Below are 13,543 nucleotides of genomic sequence, written 5' to 3' on the forward strand. Positions count from 1 at the left end.
TAGTAAATAATTTTGAATTATTGTCCCCTGGCTTATCTAGTCTACAGAAGGACACAGCACTAGTGCCATTTAACACACTGCAAAGTTTTAGTAAGTTGTTTTTTTTTCAGTCAGTAATTTCTTAATCTTGCTTGCTCTCAGAACTCAGGTTTTTTTTTTTTTTTTTTTTAGTGCTAAGGATTAAATGTAGGACCTGCATATTCTATGCAAGTGTTCTATCACTGGGACACATCCCCAGCCTTTTTACTTTTTATTTTGAGGCAGGGTTTCACTGAGTTGCCCAGGCTGGCCTGGAACTTGTGATACTCTTGCCTCAGCCTCCAGAGTTGCTGAAATTACAGGTGCATGTCACTGGGCCTATGTATTTATTTCATGGATAGGTCTGATTCAGAGTCAGTTAGGGATGCCATGAGTGGTAACAGTGTCAGAGGTAGGAGGAAGAGCTGTAGAAAGTAAACAGAATGATTTCAATCTCTGGTCCCATTACTGGTGACTAAACAAGTCTCTTAGGTGATTGTATTTTAATTTCTAATAAATGAAGGCAACTATATTTGATCATTTTCAAAAAAAAAACCTAGGTAATTTGTGCATGTGTGTGTTTGTATGTAAGTGTGTTTCATGTGTGTGTGTTTTAGAGAAAATTATCGAGATATTCAATAGGAATTTAGGTAGATGGCTAGTACATGTAACTTCCAATTATTGCTGCATACACTGGTATTAAATGATAGTCTGCACTCTCTATAAGAGAGTATAACAGATTAGCATGAAAGGAATATGTAGAAAAAGAAGAGCAGAAATTGAGTTTTAATTAATTTCATTAATGAAACAAACTAGATTTCTCCTGCTTTATGCTGCCACAGCCTAAATGGTAACCCATTGCTTTCCTTAAAAAGAATTCCACTTTTAAAATCCTTACCTTGTTGAGAAAGAATAAGTCACGTTTGCTCTTGAGGTAGTTGGATAAATTTCCATATTTGCAGTATTCAACAATAACCATCAGAGGCCCTGCAGCCAAAATAGCACATGCTCAGTCACACCAAGTCAATCAGCCATTAGTCAGCCTTCAGTTGGACTGAGAAACCACAAACCAACCTGTCTTTTATTAGTGGATCTAGGAATGCAACTTAGGGATGAGAGGCTGTGAATGAGCACTGTGACTTCTGCAATTTAACCTGAGAAGGTTTTCAAAAATACAATAAAAAATGAGGGTAGGTGTGAGGAGGAGCAGGAAGGGAAAGCAGAAAAAGAAAGGAACAAAGAAGAGAGGCAAATGCCAGGCACCCTCTACCCATTAGCCAGACCCTGGCAAGAGGGGCTCTGGTTACTGTCACACCAGCCCCAGAACCATTCAGCAGTTTCTTTTTCCTTCCCAGGGCAGAAAATAGGCTACCTGTTCTGTCTGTTCCCAGTATTGGTGTCTGGTGTGTGGTCTACACTGAGTTTGCCTAGGGACTTGTGAGGCAGTAAAGCAGAGGATGATAAGTACCAGATAGTTAATATTTTAGACTTTGCAGGCCAAAGTAAAGTACCAGATAGTTAATATTTTAGACTTCTCAGGCCAACCAACTCCTCAATTGTACCCTTGTAACCTGGAATCAGCTTTTGTTAATACACTCAAGGAGTACGACTTTTCTCCAATAAAACTTTATGAACATATAAGTTTGAATTTCATATATTTCCACGTCACAGAATACCATCCTTTTCAACCTTTTTTTTTTTTTGCCCCAACTACTTAAAAAACTCAAAACATTCTGTCTGTCTGGCCATAGCTTGCCCACTGGCCTAATGAAGCAAGCTGTTGGGAAGGGAGCCAGCTGCCCCGTGAGTCCCACGTGGTGGCTTGAAGGCCCGCTCTTGCCTGCTCCAGGCTCCCCCGCAGCACAAGGATTACTTCCGGGTCTAACCGGAAGTGACCGAGAGCTGCTTCAGCGGGCTGGCTGCGTGCTGGTAGCCAGCAGGCCCCGCGGAGGCCCAGACGCTCTACCACTTCGAGGCGTCCGAGGACAGAGCTCATACGGGTAGAGTAGTTTTCTGTTACTATCAGGACTTTTCTGGTTTTAAAATGTCTGTTAGGAATCCTCACAACACCTCCTCTTCCCTCAGGGTACCAGAGCGGAAGTCCCTGTAGAGCTGTGCATCTCCCCACCCAGAAAAAAGACTCGGCAAATCTCGTCTCAGGGGTCCAGCAATTCTCTTGCCCCGGTAGGTGCTTGCATTACTGACGGCTAACTGCCCAGGGCTCAGAAGCCTTCGAGGAGGTGAGTGGTCTCCTTAGCCCTGATGCATTTTATAGGTGCAAAGCCAAGGCAACTACAATGAGGTTGCCGCAGCAGGAACTGGAGAAAAGCTTATCAAGGATAATGAAGAAGCAGGTGGGACTAGGACTGTATTTCTGGCCTCTCCATCCCTCAACTCCTCTTTCTACCCATTACCACTCCTAACAGACCGTCTTCCCCAATGCACCTTCCCCCCAGTTCCTGCACTGGGAACATGGAGAACATTTGTATGCACAGTTTTTTTTTTTTTTTTGCACCTTTCTTTCTGGCAGTGAGTCCACATCTACACCCAACCATTGACCTTGCCATCGAGGAGGAAAGAAAGGTCTCCAGGAACTTTCTGGAGCCCTCAGTCAAAAGGCACAACCCTATTCCTGTCCCTTGGTTCAGGATATAAAGTTTATCTGCATGGTGGGTCTGAAGGGAAGGGCCCTTTTGTTTGTCTCCCACATTATTTCCTCCTGGTATCCCACCAGTAGTGATTCATTCTTTTACACCTTTACCTTAGTCATCCTGAAATAAAAATGCCTTCCACTTGACCTAGACCCTCTTGAAGGAGATCTAAAAGGAGGTCCTCTTCCAAATTTTGGATTAACTGTACTGGGAAAGCATTTCTAGCATGGGAGTACCCTTCCATAAATGGATAGACTATTTTTTCTGGATCTATTGAGAAGCCATTTTCCTGGAGGTGAGGGAGAAGCTGTGTGTGAGAGTTCTTGTGTATGGGAAATGATGGATCAGCACCCACCCCACTTCTCCTTTACCTCCTTGCTTGGTGCAGGCTCCCAGCAGGTTAACCACGTTCAGATGGTGGCCAATGTGGGTCAAGATCTTGAGCTCAGTCATCAGAGCTTTGTATTCACTGGCTGTGGCCCCCTCTGTGTGAGAAGCAAGGAAGAGTCAGGGCAAGAAGACAATGGGGCTCCTTCCGCTGGTGGCGGCATTCCTGCCTTCTGTGTTTGTTAAGGCTGGGCCAGTCACTTCATTAACTTCCCTACTACATTCTGCAGAAAGGCTAAGTCTCCGAACTGTTTTTATTACTCCCACCCTCCTGAGCCAACATCCTTTTGATTACAGTGAGGCCTAGTGCTGTGGTGGGGTTAGTCACTGGACATTTCCTCTTGGTGGACCTAGTGTGTTTAGCAGTGTGCTGACACAAAAGCTGGGTACTTCATGAAAGTACCTTCCAAAGGCATCTCTTCTAGCAGAAACAGGTGCAGTGAGAACCCTCTAGGCAGGGGATGTATCCACACCTCCCCTTTTTGTCTCACTGTGTCCTCAGGGGAGTCACAGAGGAGCACCAGGGGCCTGACAAGGGCAGGATGGCTGCTTCTGCAAACATCTTTGCAGTGTGTTATTTTCTTCCTATATTCTTTCATACTTGGAGTTCACAGAGTTATCTTAGGTTGTGGGGATACATAGCATTAGACTAAGTTCATTCTCACTCAGAGATAAGCAACATCAGTCCGAGAATTAGCAGTCTAAAGCCTAAATTTCGTTTCTTCTGTTTATTCTCATTGGTTAATTTCTATGGCATTCAATATTCTAAAATTATTTTTCGGAATATTAAAGTATTGTGGCAATGAAATAGTCCAATAATATGAATCGGAGTAAAAAGATATGAGGAAGCTCGATGGTAGAGCATGGGGCCTTGGGTTTGATCCCCAGCACCAAAACAAAACAAACCCCAGCAACAACAACAAAACCCCCAAAGAAAAAACAAAACAAAAATATAAGGAGTAAAAGGATCTAAAGTAAAAAGAACAAGTCACTCCAGCCTACTTACCTTCCTAAAAGTAGCTACTGCTGATAATTTGAGTTCAGATCTTTTCCTATGTGCTTATATATACCCCAATGAAATCTCATTTTTTTGAGGGTTTACATAAATTGGATCATATATATTTAATTTTTTTCCTCCTCTTTTTAATATATCAGAGATTATTTCTATTCTGTGTTTGTCAAGGCTGGGCCAGTCGCTTTTTTTAAAAAAAAAATTCCTTTTAATCAGTTAACAATGTTCCTGCATTTAAACTGTCTATGTGTTTTTGGTGTTACAAATATTGCTGTAATTGAAAGCCTGTGTGTCATCCATCTACAGGTTCTTGCTTTTACAAATAATGCTATAATAGAAACTCTATATCCATGTGTAAGTATTTCTGTCACAGTGCTGAAGGTGGTGTGTATACTGAGCATTATGGAAGATACTGATGTGGTATTTCATAAGCACAAATCATTTTTTAATAATAACTAGATAAACTCCAGAAGCCTCCCACTGGGGTAGGGGTTGGTTCACAGTAGATGCTCAACAAATATTTTTGGATAAATACACAACATGATTTCTCATTTCAGACATGGATGTAAGGTCCTAATACGTTAAGGTTTTATTCAGGGACACTTGGAAAGAGCTTTTTACTAATGGCCTTTGTTTGGCATTCTGCTTTTTCTATTTTTCCCCCAAACAGATGGCCAACCAATTAGGCAAGAAAGCTAATGAAAAAAAAATTTTTAGGAATTTTATAGGGTGGGTGATTTGGAAATGTTTTTCAATCAAAAAAAAGTAGGAGGGAAGGTATATTAAAGATTACATACATGATTTCTTTTTTAAGTTGTTGATGGATCTTTATTTATTTTATATGCAGTGTTGAGAATTGAACTCAGTGTCTCACATACGCTAGGCAAGTGCTCTACCACTGAGCCACAACCCCAGCCCCATACATATATGATTTCTGTATGACAGAATAGATTCTCTGAGTCTTTAAAAGAGATCTCAAGTCAGAATCTTTTCCCTTCCAACTCATCAATCCTGAGAATTCACATTTCTGATATATTTCTCAGAAATGCTGACATAGCTATCCAGGACCATACTGTGAGAACCACTGCTCAGATGGTTCCATTTCTAGGCAGGACCACAGGTGTGATCTTGGATGTGTGATAGAATAGTGTGGACATTAGACATGCCTCCTAGATGTGATATGAGAAAGTAAGCAGGGAAATGGAACAGGGATCATTTGAAGGATTTGGGAGCAATGGGCCAATTTCCAGGAGGCTAGGTCTCTGTTCTCTGCTCTTGTGGCACTGTGTTGTGAGGGAAAGAGCAATTCAGTCAATGCTGGTGCAGACCTTATTGTTTCTGCCCTAAGGGCTATGCTGCCTTGCAGAGGCTGTCCAATCTTTCTGGACCATGTTGCCTCATCTACCAACTTGGAATAATAATATCTACCTCAGAAGATTGGTGAGAGAAAATAAGAAAAATAGAAATTTTGTGTGATTCAACCTAACAGAGTGTTTAGTGTATTACTTCTCACATAGACACATTGATGCTACTTCTCCTCAGCAGCTGGGGTTGGGGGAGCATGCTGGCACTGATATTCTCACAGAAATGCCTGTAATCATCTGGGTAGTCCACCCCGAACAAAAGTCCTGATTGTGGATACGAAACTCCAAATTAGAGCTGTCGGGTTCTTTGTAGCAATTTTTTGAGGAGCACACATAATAATACAATGTGATAATTTGATATATGTTTACAATGTGTAGTAATCAAATCAGGGTAAATAGCATTCTATCTCCCTAAACATTTATGATTTCTTTTGTGTTGGGGACCTCTGAACTCCTCTCTTCTATTTCCTTTTTTAAAAAATATATTTAGTTGTACATGTACACAAAAGCTTTATTTTATTCATTTATTTTATGTGGTGCTGAGGTTTGAACCCAGGGCCTCACATGTGCAAGGCAAGCTTTCTACCACTGAGCCACAACCCAGCCCATCTCTTTTATTTCTTTATAAAATATATAATAAGTTGTTGTGAACTATAATTGCCTTTCTGTGCTGTAGAATACTGGAACTTACTATTTCTATCAGTTTTGGTACCTATTGTCCAAACTTGGTCTCTCCTTGTTTCATAGAGTTTCATCAATTTTCCTCTGATGAGGACAGCCTTCTGAGGTGGCTTCTGAAGTAATGGTGGCAGTGGTGGATTAGGAGTAAGACCTTGGAAGTCTCCCTAAGCACTGAACCTTCTCTCCTCAAGCTCATGCTAAGTACCTACTTAGTCCCACTGCTTCCGGTGCCTCAGAATATCCTGGCAAAATCTTGGAGACTTTGGAAAGCTAAAGACTGCCCTTTGAGTTTTCAATCCTGTCTTTTTTTTTTTTTTGAATCATGTATTTTTCAACATTAGATATACTTTGACTTTTTAAATTTAATTTCTAAAGAAAAAATGTTTTTTTTTTTTTTTGGTAGGGCTTGGCAGTATAAATTAGTTTACAGTTCTGATCAGTTAAGTTGTTCTAGCATTCTAGTTTCACTTTATAGTTAGGGCAAGTTCAAGCTAAGCCTTTGGGATTTGTGATGTGTAGCTAAGTTTCCATTACAGTCATAGTGGATCATGTCAACACTTTGAACCTATGGTTACAATGGGCGTATGTCCTTATTAGTCTAGTCTGAAATGTGAGAAGAGAGAGATCTTAAGGTGACAGAGATCATTTTCCCATGGACAGTTCTGGATTGTTAGCACTGACAAGGTTTATTCTGAGCTAGTGTGAGCATAATCTAAAACACCTTGGGGTGGGGGAGGGAAGAAGTTTATTAGATTAGACAAAGGGGAATGAAGGGAAGGGAGGGAAGATGAGAATAGGAAAGACAGTAGAATGAATCAGACATAGCTTTCCTATGTTAATACATGAATACACAACCAGTGAAACTCTGTATTGTGTACAACCACAAGAATGGAATCCTAATTAGAATAAGTTATACTACATGTATGTATAATATGTCAAAATACACTCTCTTGTCATGTAATCTAAAAAGAACAAGTACAAATTAAAAAATAAAACTCCTTGAACAAAGGGAGCTGTAGAAGAAAGTGATATTGCCAGAGTAGAAATAGCTGTGTTTATTCCTATATTCAACTTGCACCAAAAGTTGGGGAATGTGTAAAGATTATGAGTCAGACAAAAGCCAAACGACAGCACACACACCTTTCAGCATCTTCACAGCCACAGTCCGGCAGGTGGGTGATTTCTTAATGCCAAATGCAGACGCTTGAACCACTTTCCCAAAAGCCCCTCTTCCAAGCGATTTGCCTACAGTGAAAAGAAGACATTGGTTTATTGCCAAGCCAGCAAGGTGAGTTTAAGTGTTTTTCAGGAAGGAAGTGCTTTTTCCTTTGTGTTCTGTGAGGCTATAGCTTTGGATGAATCTCCAGTGAACTAACCCTAAAGGAGACATAATCAGGAACATGTTTCTGGGGTTTCTTCCTCTTAGCTCTTTTCCTCTGCTTCTGAGGCTCCTGCATCCTTCAGAGCTAAGGTAGGTATTTAGTGAAGGTAAATATTTTCCTTTTCATAGAGTCCTCCAAGAGAGGAGACACTACCAAATCCTGAGTGGTCTCTTCCATTGTTAAGTAACATCACCAAAAAAAACTTCTGTATGTTTAACCTAACCCCTGTTTCTTATCACTTAAGGTCATTCTTCTGTTCTCAGCAAAAAAAGGAGAAATCAAGAATGGTAGTTGTAGCCATGGGTTATAATGATGCTTCATAACTTAAAAAATAAATACTAAGTCATTTTTTAGACATCCTTGCCAGACAGAATAATCCCTGGCAATTATTATATGATCATTACAAGTCCTCATGCTAGACACATGATAGAAATTTGTTTCACTCCCAGAAAGATGGTTACCAGATTCAATAACCAAGCAAGATTTCTTTTGTGTGCCCATTATTTATGCTATAATGACTGTTAATATGCTTCTTTCCCCACCCTTCAGTGAGCCAAGTTGACTCAGATGGGCAAGGATGCTGTCTGAACCTTTCCTGTACTTCACCCAGTGCCAGGTGTAGAGCAGGTCCCTTGTACAGATGATGCAGAATGGAGAGAATTCAGAAATTCATGGGCTATGTAAGGCAGGCCTCATACAGTCATAGGTAACAAGAGGGGGCTGTGGGATGGAGACCAGGAGATTGATGCACACATATTCACACACATTTACATACACATACATACATTTGTATATTTTTAAATTTCTTGTAAGGTTTGTAATAAAGCTTTCCTACTTCCTCATTGTATTAGAATCGTTACAGTTCTCTGTGACAAAAATGTCTTCATCTTGCCTCTGCTTTCTCTCTTCTACTGCCCCCATCCCAGGCATCCAGTTAGGACATGGGAAAGTTTCAGTTACCAGCATAATCACAAGTGCCTCTGTGTGGATGTCTCTCTCTGTCTCAGAGCGACATGCTCTGCTTTAGGAGGGGAACAGTAGTGAGATGACATGTTTTTCCTGTGGTCAGATGTTCATCTGTGGTGACTACTGAATACCATTCCTCCCAGAGCATGCAACATGGGCAAAGATACAGTCTCTGGTTTTTTCTTCATGTAAAATTATCCAAGAAATAGAACGGGTACCCTGTGTTTGAATACAAAAGCATCCAGTGTACCATGAAAGTGCTGCACTTGGAAATTACGTCTTTCCCAGATTGGTAAAATTATATTTCAGTTGGAGGTTTATTATCTGCTTTATTTAGGGTTAAAAAACAGTGTTTTCCTTCCACAGTGTGCCTTCCATCATCTAGTAGGAAAAGTGTTGTGATAGTCTCTCCACACACTTCTAAGACCCTTGCCTGTTCTGGGCACATGGAATCCTTTCTCTTTCTACAACTTCCGCCCCCATGCATTCCCTTCTCAGCCATCATAACACACTTTGTTTTAACAAGTGTTTGGGGGCTTTGCGTCTGTCAGTGAGAATACATTGGTTCTCACTTGGCTTCTCTCAGTCTTTTCACTTATACTCTTGGAAGTTGATTGCTGCCTCATAAAACAGCATGAAGCTATTATGGACTCTTTAATCATCTGATGTGTTGGAATTCTTTTGCAGACCCATGGTTCCAGTTTCAGGGAGCACAGTTGCACTGGACTTGACCTTTCTCCATCCCTTTCCCTTGAAATTCTCCTTAGTGTAGTGCCTGGAATGCTACAGACTAGCTCAGAAATGTGTTAGGTCATTGTCATACTATGCAAGAATACTGGAATTTTCTCCAAGAATGTCCTGGACTATCCAGGACTCCTGGCCACTCTGGGGAGAGTACAGGACAGCAAGAATTGGGCCCCTTTCTGGCATTCAGGGAGGGTTGGTCTCAAAAGATGCAACACCAGTCCAGGCACTGTGTACTTGCCAAATCCCAGAGACTCCCTGTGTGGTTTCCCATATTAGGTAATTCTGCCTTTAAATTATTTTCCAATAGAAAGATGCAATGTCAGACATTATCCTAATTTCTGTGATAAATTTAGAGGTGCTGAATTCTTTCCCAGGGTTAATGAGAAATCATGAAAAAAAGTGAGGGGGGTGCTGGATTCTTTTTGTTCTTGGGTTTTAGGAGTTTCAATGGTAGCAGCACCTTTGACCCAGGCTCCAACTGAATCCATCGATCAGTTACCATAAATTTTGCCTTCCCTCACCAGGCTGTTCATAGTGACCAACAGAGCAGGTACAGCTGAAATCATTCCTTGGTCTATATTTTTCTCTATAGTTCCAGTCCCAGTGTAACTCTGCCCGTCAAAGCAGCTTTTCTTTTCATCGATCTGGATATAATCTTGGTTACTTTCACTTGCCAGACGTTACTTCATATTACTTTCTGTCACTTATTTGGCTTACAAAACAAAGAAGTCTTGGGCCTCCTTGCTCCCACGTTAATCAGAGGAACATTCCTGTAAACTTGCAGCCACACTATGCATTAAAAGACAAAGTTAGACTTGACATTCTTTCTCCTACCCATTAAAGACAGTTAAATGGAAACCAGCCAGATCATAGCATGTGGCAAATCCAGAAAGGAAAAGAATGATAAGAAAGATTTTCAATAAGGAAAAAAAATGCCTGAAATGGGATTATTCCCCCAGGAGAATTCTAGGAGAAGGGTTAACAATCTCCCTCAATGGATCACAGTGATACCAGGGAGGAATGAAGGGCCGGGAGGGAAAACTCATGTGTCCTGTCCTGGAAGAAGCATATTTGTGACTAGTAACTCTGGAAAGCAGTGAGGCTCATGCTTGTGGGAAAATGATCTGATGTTCTCTGCCAAGGTTACTGAGGGGCTGGGCTAGCTGCCATGTAATTTAGACTTGCAAAAGGCACTCATCCAGTGTGCCACCTGCCCTTAACTTAATTTAGTTCATTGCTTTTTTTTTTTTTTTCCTGTCAGTAGCCATTGCTGACTTTTCTCCTGTCTCTCAAACTTTTCCCCCAAGCCAAACAGAACCTAACCTGATGCTGTCCTTTCTTAAACCAAGCAGAACATTTCAAGACCCTACAGAAAAGGAAGACTAGCCACTTTACCCTCATCTCTGTCCATCCATGCCCCCAGTATAGCTTGGGAGAGGGGTCAAGTCATTGGATTTGGAATAGGGGCTCTTCACACTGAGAGTGACAAACTCCAGGAACACTGAACTCACAATCTGTTTTCCTAGTTCCAACCACTAATGACTCTGGCATACACAGGAGTAAGTGGAAAACTTTCAGAAGCCACAGTCCAAACATTTTGGGTAGGAGTGATTGAGGTTCCAATTGTTTTGTAGCACCATGGGTTGGAGATTAATGTGCATTGTGACGTCTGAGTTGGAGGAACTAGGGGTAAGCTGAGGGAAATCACATTTGTCTGCTGTTTACAGCATCTGCCCTACCTGGAAAACAAGTTTGTGCTCTTCAAAAATGAAACTTAAATGATCCCCTAGGGCTTTCTACTCTGTCTGGACGTTCCCAACACTCCCGGAAACTCCAAGGTTATAATTTGGGAATTTGCGCAGAGAAGTTTTGAGCCACATCCTTGAAGAGTACCAACTCTTTCACCAAATGTTTAATTTCACTGTTACTTGCCATCCTGAATTATGTTCTGGGACTCACGTGGCTAACTTCCCAATAGTTTCTACTTAAGAGTGCTGGCAATTATAAGCCTCCCATGAGAGCTCCTCTTTCCCCCTTTCCCTTCACTTACCTATTTTGCATCTATCTCCATACCAGCCCTTTGAGGGAGGAGACCCAAACCCAAATACCTTTGTATTCTCAGGGCTTAGACTAGCATCTGCTGCTCAGAGATGGGGCTTAAGAAATACTGAATGAACACACAGGTGCTCCCTTATCATCTTGTACTGTTGTCTCAGCATTCCATTAGGATTTTTGACCTCTGTGTACATCTCCCATGCTAGTTTGTGGACAGCTGGAGGGTAGAATCCCACAACTTATTTACTTTTGCATCCCTCAAAGCACAATGTTCTGCATGAAGTAGGGGCTCAGATAGGTTCATGAGGCTGTTGAACAAGTATATTACCCAATTTAAGTCTCTCCCGGGCAAACTCCCACTTGCTGGCATCGTAGGGGAGCCGCTCACACTGCTCATCCAGGGGAACTTCATCTGGGTCCATTATAATTGATAGATAGTCAGTTTTTATTTGGGAAGACGACTGAAAAATAAGAAGACCTCAAAGTTACCAAGAAGAAAACAATTTGAAAAACCTCAGATTTTAAATGGAAGATAATATTTCTGCTGCTTTGGGTTATTTGGTTGGAACTATGTGGTCAGGTCCAGAGAGTACCCCTCTCCCCAAAGTGTGCAGTCTCCACAAAACAACTCCTTACTATTCTCATGAGCATTTCTGCAGTACTAGCTCTACCATCCTATCTTGTATAAAATATACTCAAATTTTCTAGTGACCTTATATGTCATGCTTGCTCTGAGACAATTATGTGGTAGTTTTTCTAAAAAATGCAAAGCTATTGTTATAAAATCATCCCAAACAATGACTAAAAATAGTTTTCTGTGGCTATTCTGTACAAGCTGAATGTACATTACAGATAGGCCAGTAGTAAGGTGAACTGTGACTTTTCTGCATTTACAAGAAAGGCCAGAGTGGTAAGTAAATGCAGGATCTGTGGGGTAGTGAAAGCACATAGCTTATGAAGTGTTTAAACCCTCAGTAGACTGGACTTCTTAGTTGATTCAGCTACTGGAAAACACTATACAATCCATTGGTGAGATTACAATAAGACTAACCTTTGGTAAGAAATAGAAGTTGATTATTTCAAAGGTCAAGGGGTAAAACACAACCACATTAAACACAACCACATTCTGAGTTAATTTGGCTTTTGGTAGGATAGCAAGTATCTAAGACAGGCATCTGCCATGAGGTGCTTGCTTTCTTGGTAATGCATATCAAGCTCAGAAAGTACCCTATATGTCAGACCATAGGTAATTGGACTTACATTTAATGTCAGATTTATGTCGATGTGTATATTTCCTGTTAATGGGAAAAGTGGCAGAATCGATATTTGCATTTCTGTGGGCAGGCTCTTGGGCAGGACAGAAAGAAGCAGGCTTTCACATATAACTCTTGCCTAAAAGTTATGTAAATTTCATTTAAATGAGGTTTGGGGCCCTGCTTTCCAGACTTTTCCCCAACTGGAATCAGAGGTGGAGTGAAGAAGATAGCCCTTCTGTACATACCATTTCACACCCACTACATTCTTCAGTCCTTACTCACACTGATCTGGGCCATTACAGCTCACCTAATCCATCACTTGGAGTCGTTTTCCTTCTAACAACAATTATCACGAAAATGTGTGACAAATAGTTCAAGGCAGAAAGGTTTGCCTGGCCTCCATAAATAGTAGAAATCAAAGATATAGAGCACATTTGTCACTAATAGCATTTGTCATTGGTGTTAGACTGTAAAGGTTTATCAATCTGAAAGCCTATAGATCAGTATAAATTTTAGTTCAGGGTGCTGGGTGCTCATGAGAGAAGTTACTGGATTAGCTTTTATGTTCAATATAGCCAAGGCTATGAAAAACAGTCTCCAGCCTTCAAAGAGAATAGGATAGCTGGAACCTGGCACGGGGCATATTGGGTTTATGTAGGAAGTGTGGAAGCATTGGCAGTAATGTTGACAGGGGCTGAGAATTGGGCAACTGGAGATAGTGTTCCCATGTGATAGTTACAGAATTTTATGGTTTATCTCAATATGGCAGATGAGACAAAACACCACACAGATGTTAAGCAAGGGCTTTGAGGGCAGCATGATAGTAAAATGTTAGTTGACAAAATATTTATTCTCTCAATTGACAGTAACACTGAACAGCCACTAGGTGCTTGGCTTGAAGGCTGACTGCATGGGTTTGAGTCACAGCTCAGCCTTTGAGCAGTCACATAACCTTGGGCAAGTTGTTTAACCTCTCTAAGCTTACTTAGTTTCTTTATCTGGAAAATAGTGAAAATAATTGTAC

At 41.0% G+C, this 13,543-nt stretch overlaps 1 protein-coding gene across 1 annotated transcript in view; it reads right to left on the bottom strand.

Moving 5' to 3' along the window:
* Flt1 (fms related receptor tyrosine kinase 1) overlaps positions 1-13,543 on the bottom strand; it is a 175,427-nt gene that overhangs the window by 26,485 nt on the left and 135,399 nt on the right. The window contains exons 17-20 of the mRNA XM_046454099.1: positions 11,592-11,724; positions 7,254-7,358; positions 3,041-3,154; positions 917-1,005 (exon numbers count right to left, since the gene is read on the bottom strand). Coding sequence (XP_046310055.1) covers positions 917-1,005; positions 3,041-3,154; positions 7,254-7,358; positions 11,592-11,724 — 441 coding nt within the window. The remainder of the gene's footprint in view (positions 1-916; positions 1,006-3,040; positions 3,155-7,253; positions 7,359-11,591; positions 11,725-13,543) is intronic.

This window comes from Marmota monax, unplaced genomic scaffold (genome assembly GCF_021218885.2).
Source record: "Marmota monax isolate L192 unplaced genomic scaffold, Marmota_monax_Labrador192_F-V1.1 WCK01_AAM20220418_F8-fsc00011, whole genome shotgun sequence".
NCBI classification, from domain to species: Eukaryota; Metazoa; Chordata; class Mammalia; order Rodentia; family Sciuridae; genus Marmota; species Marmota monax.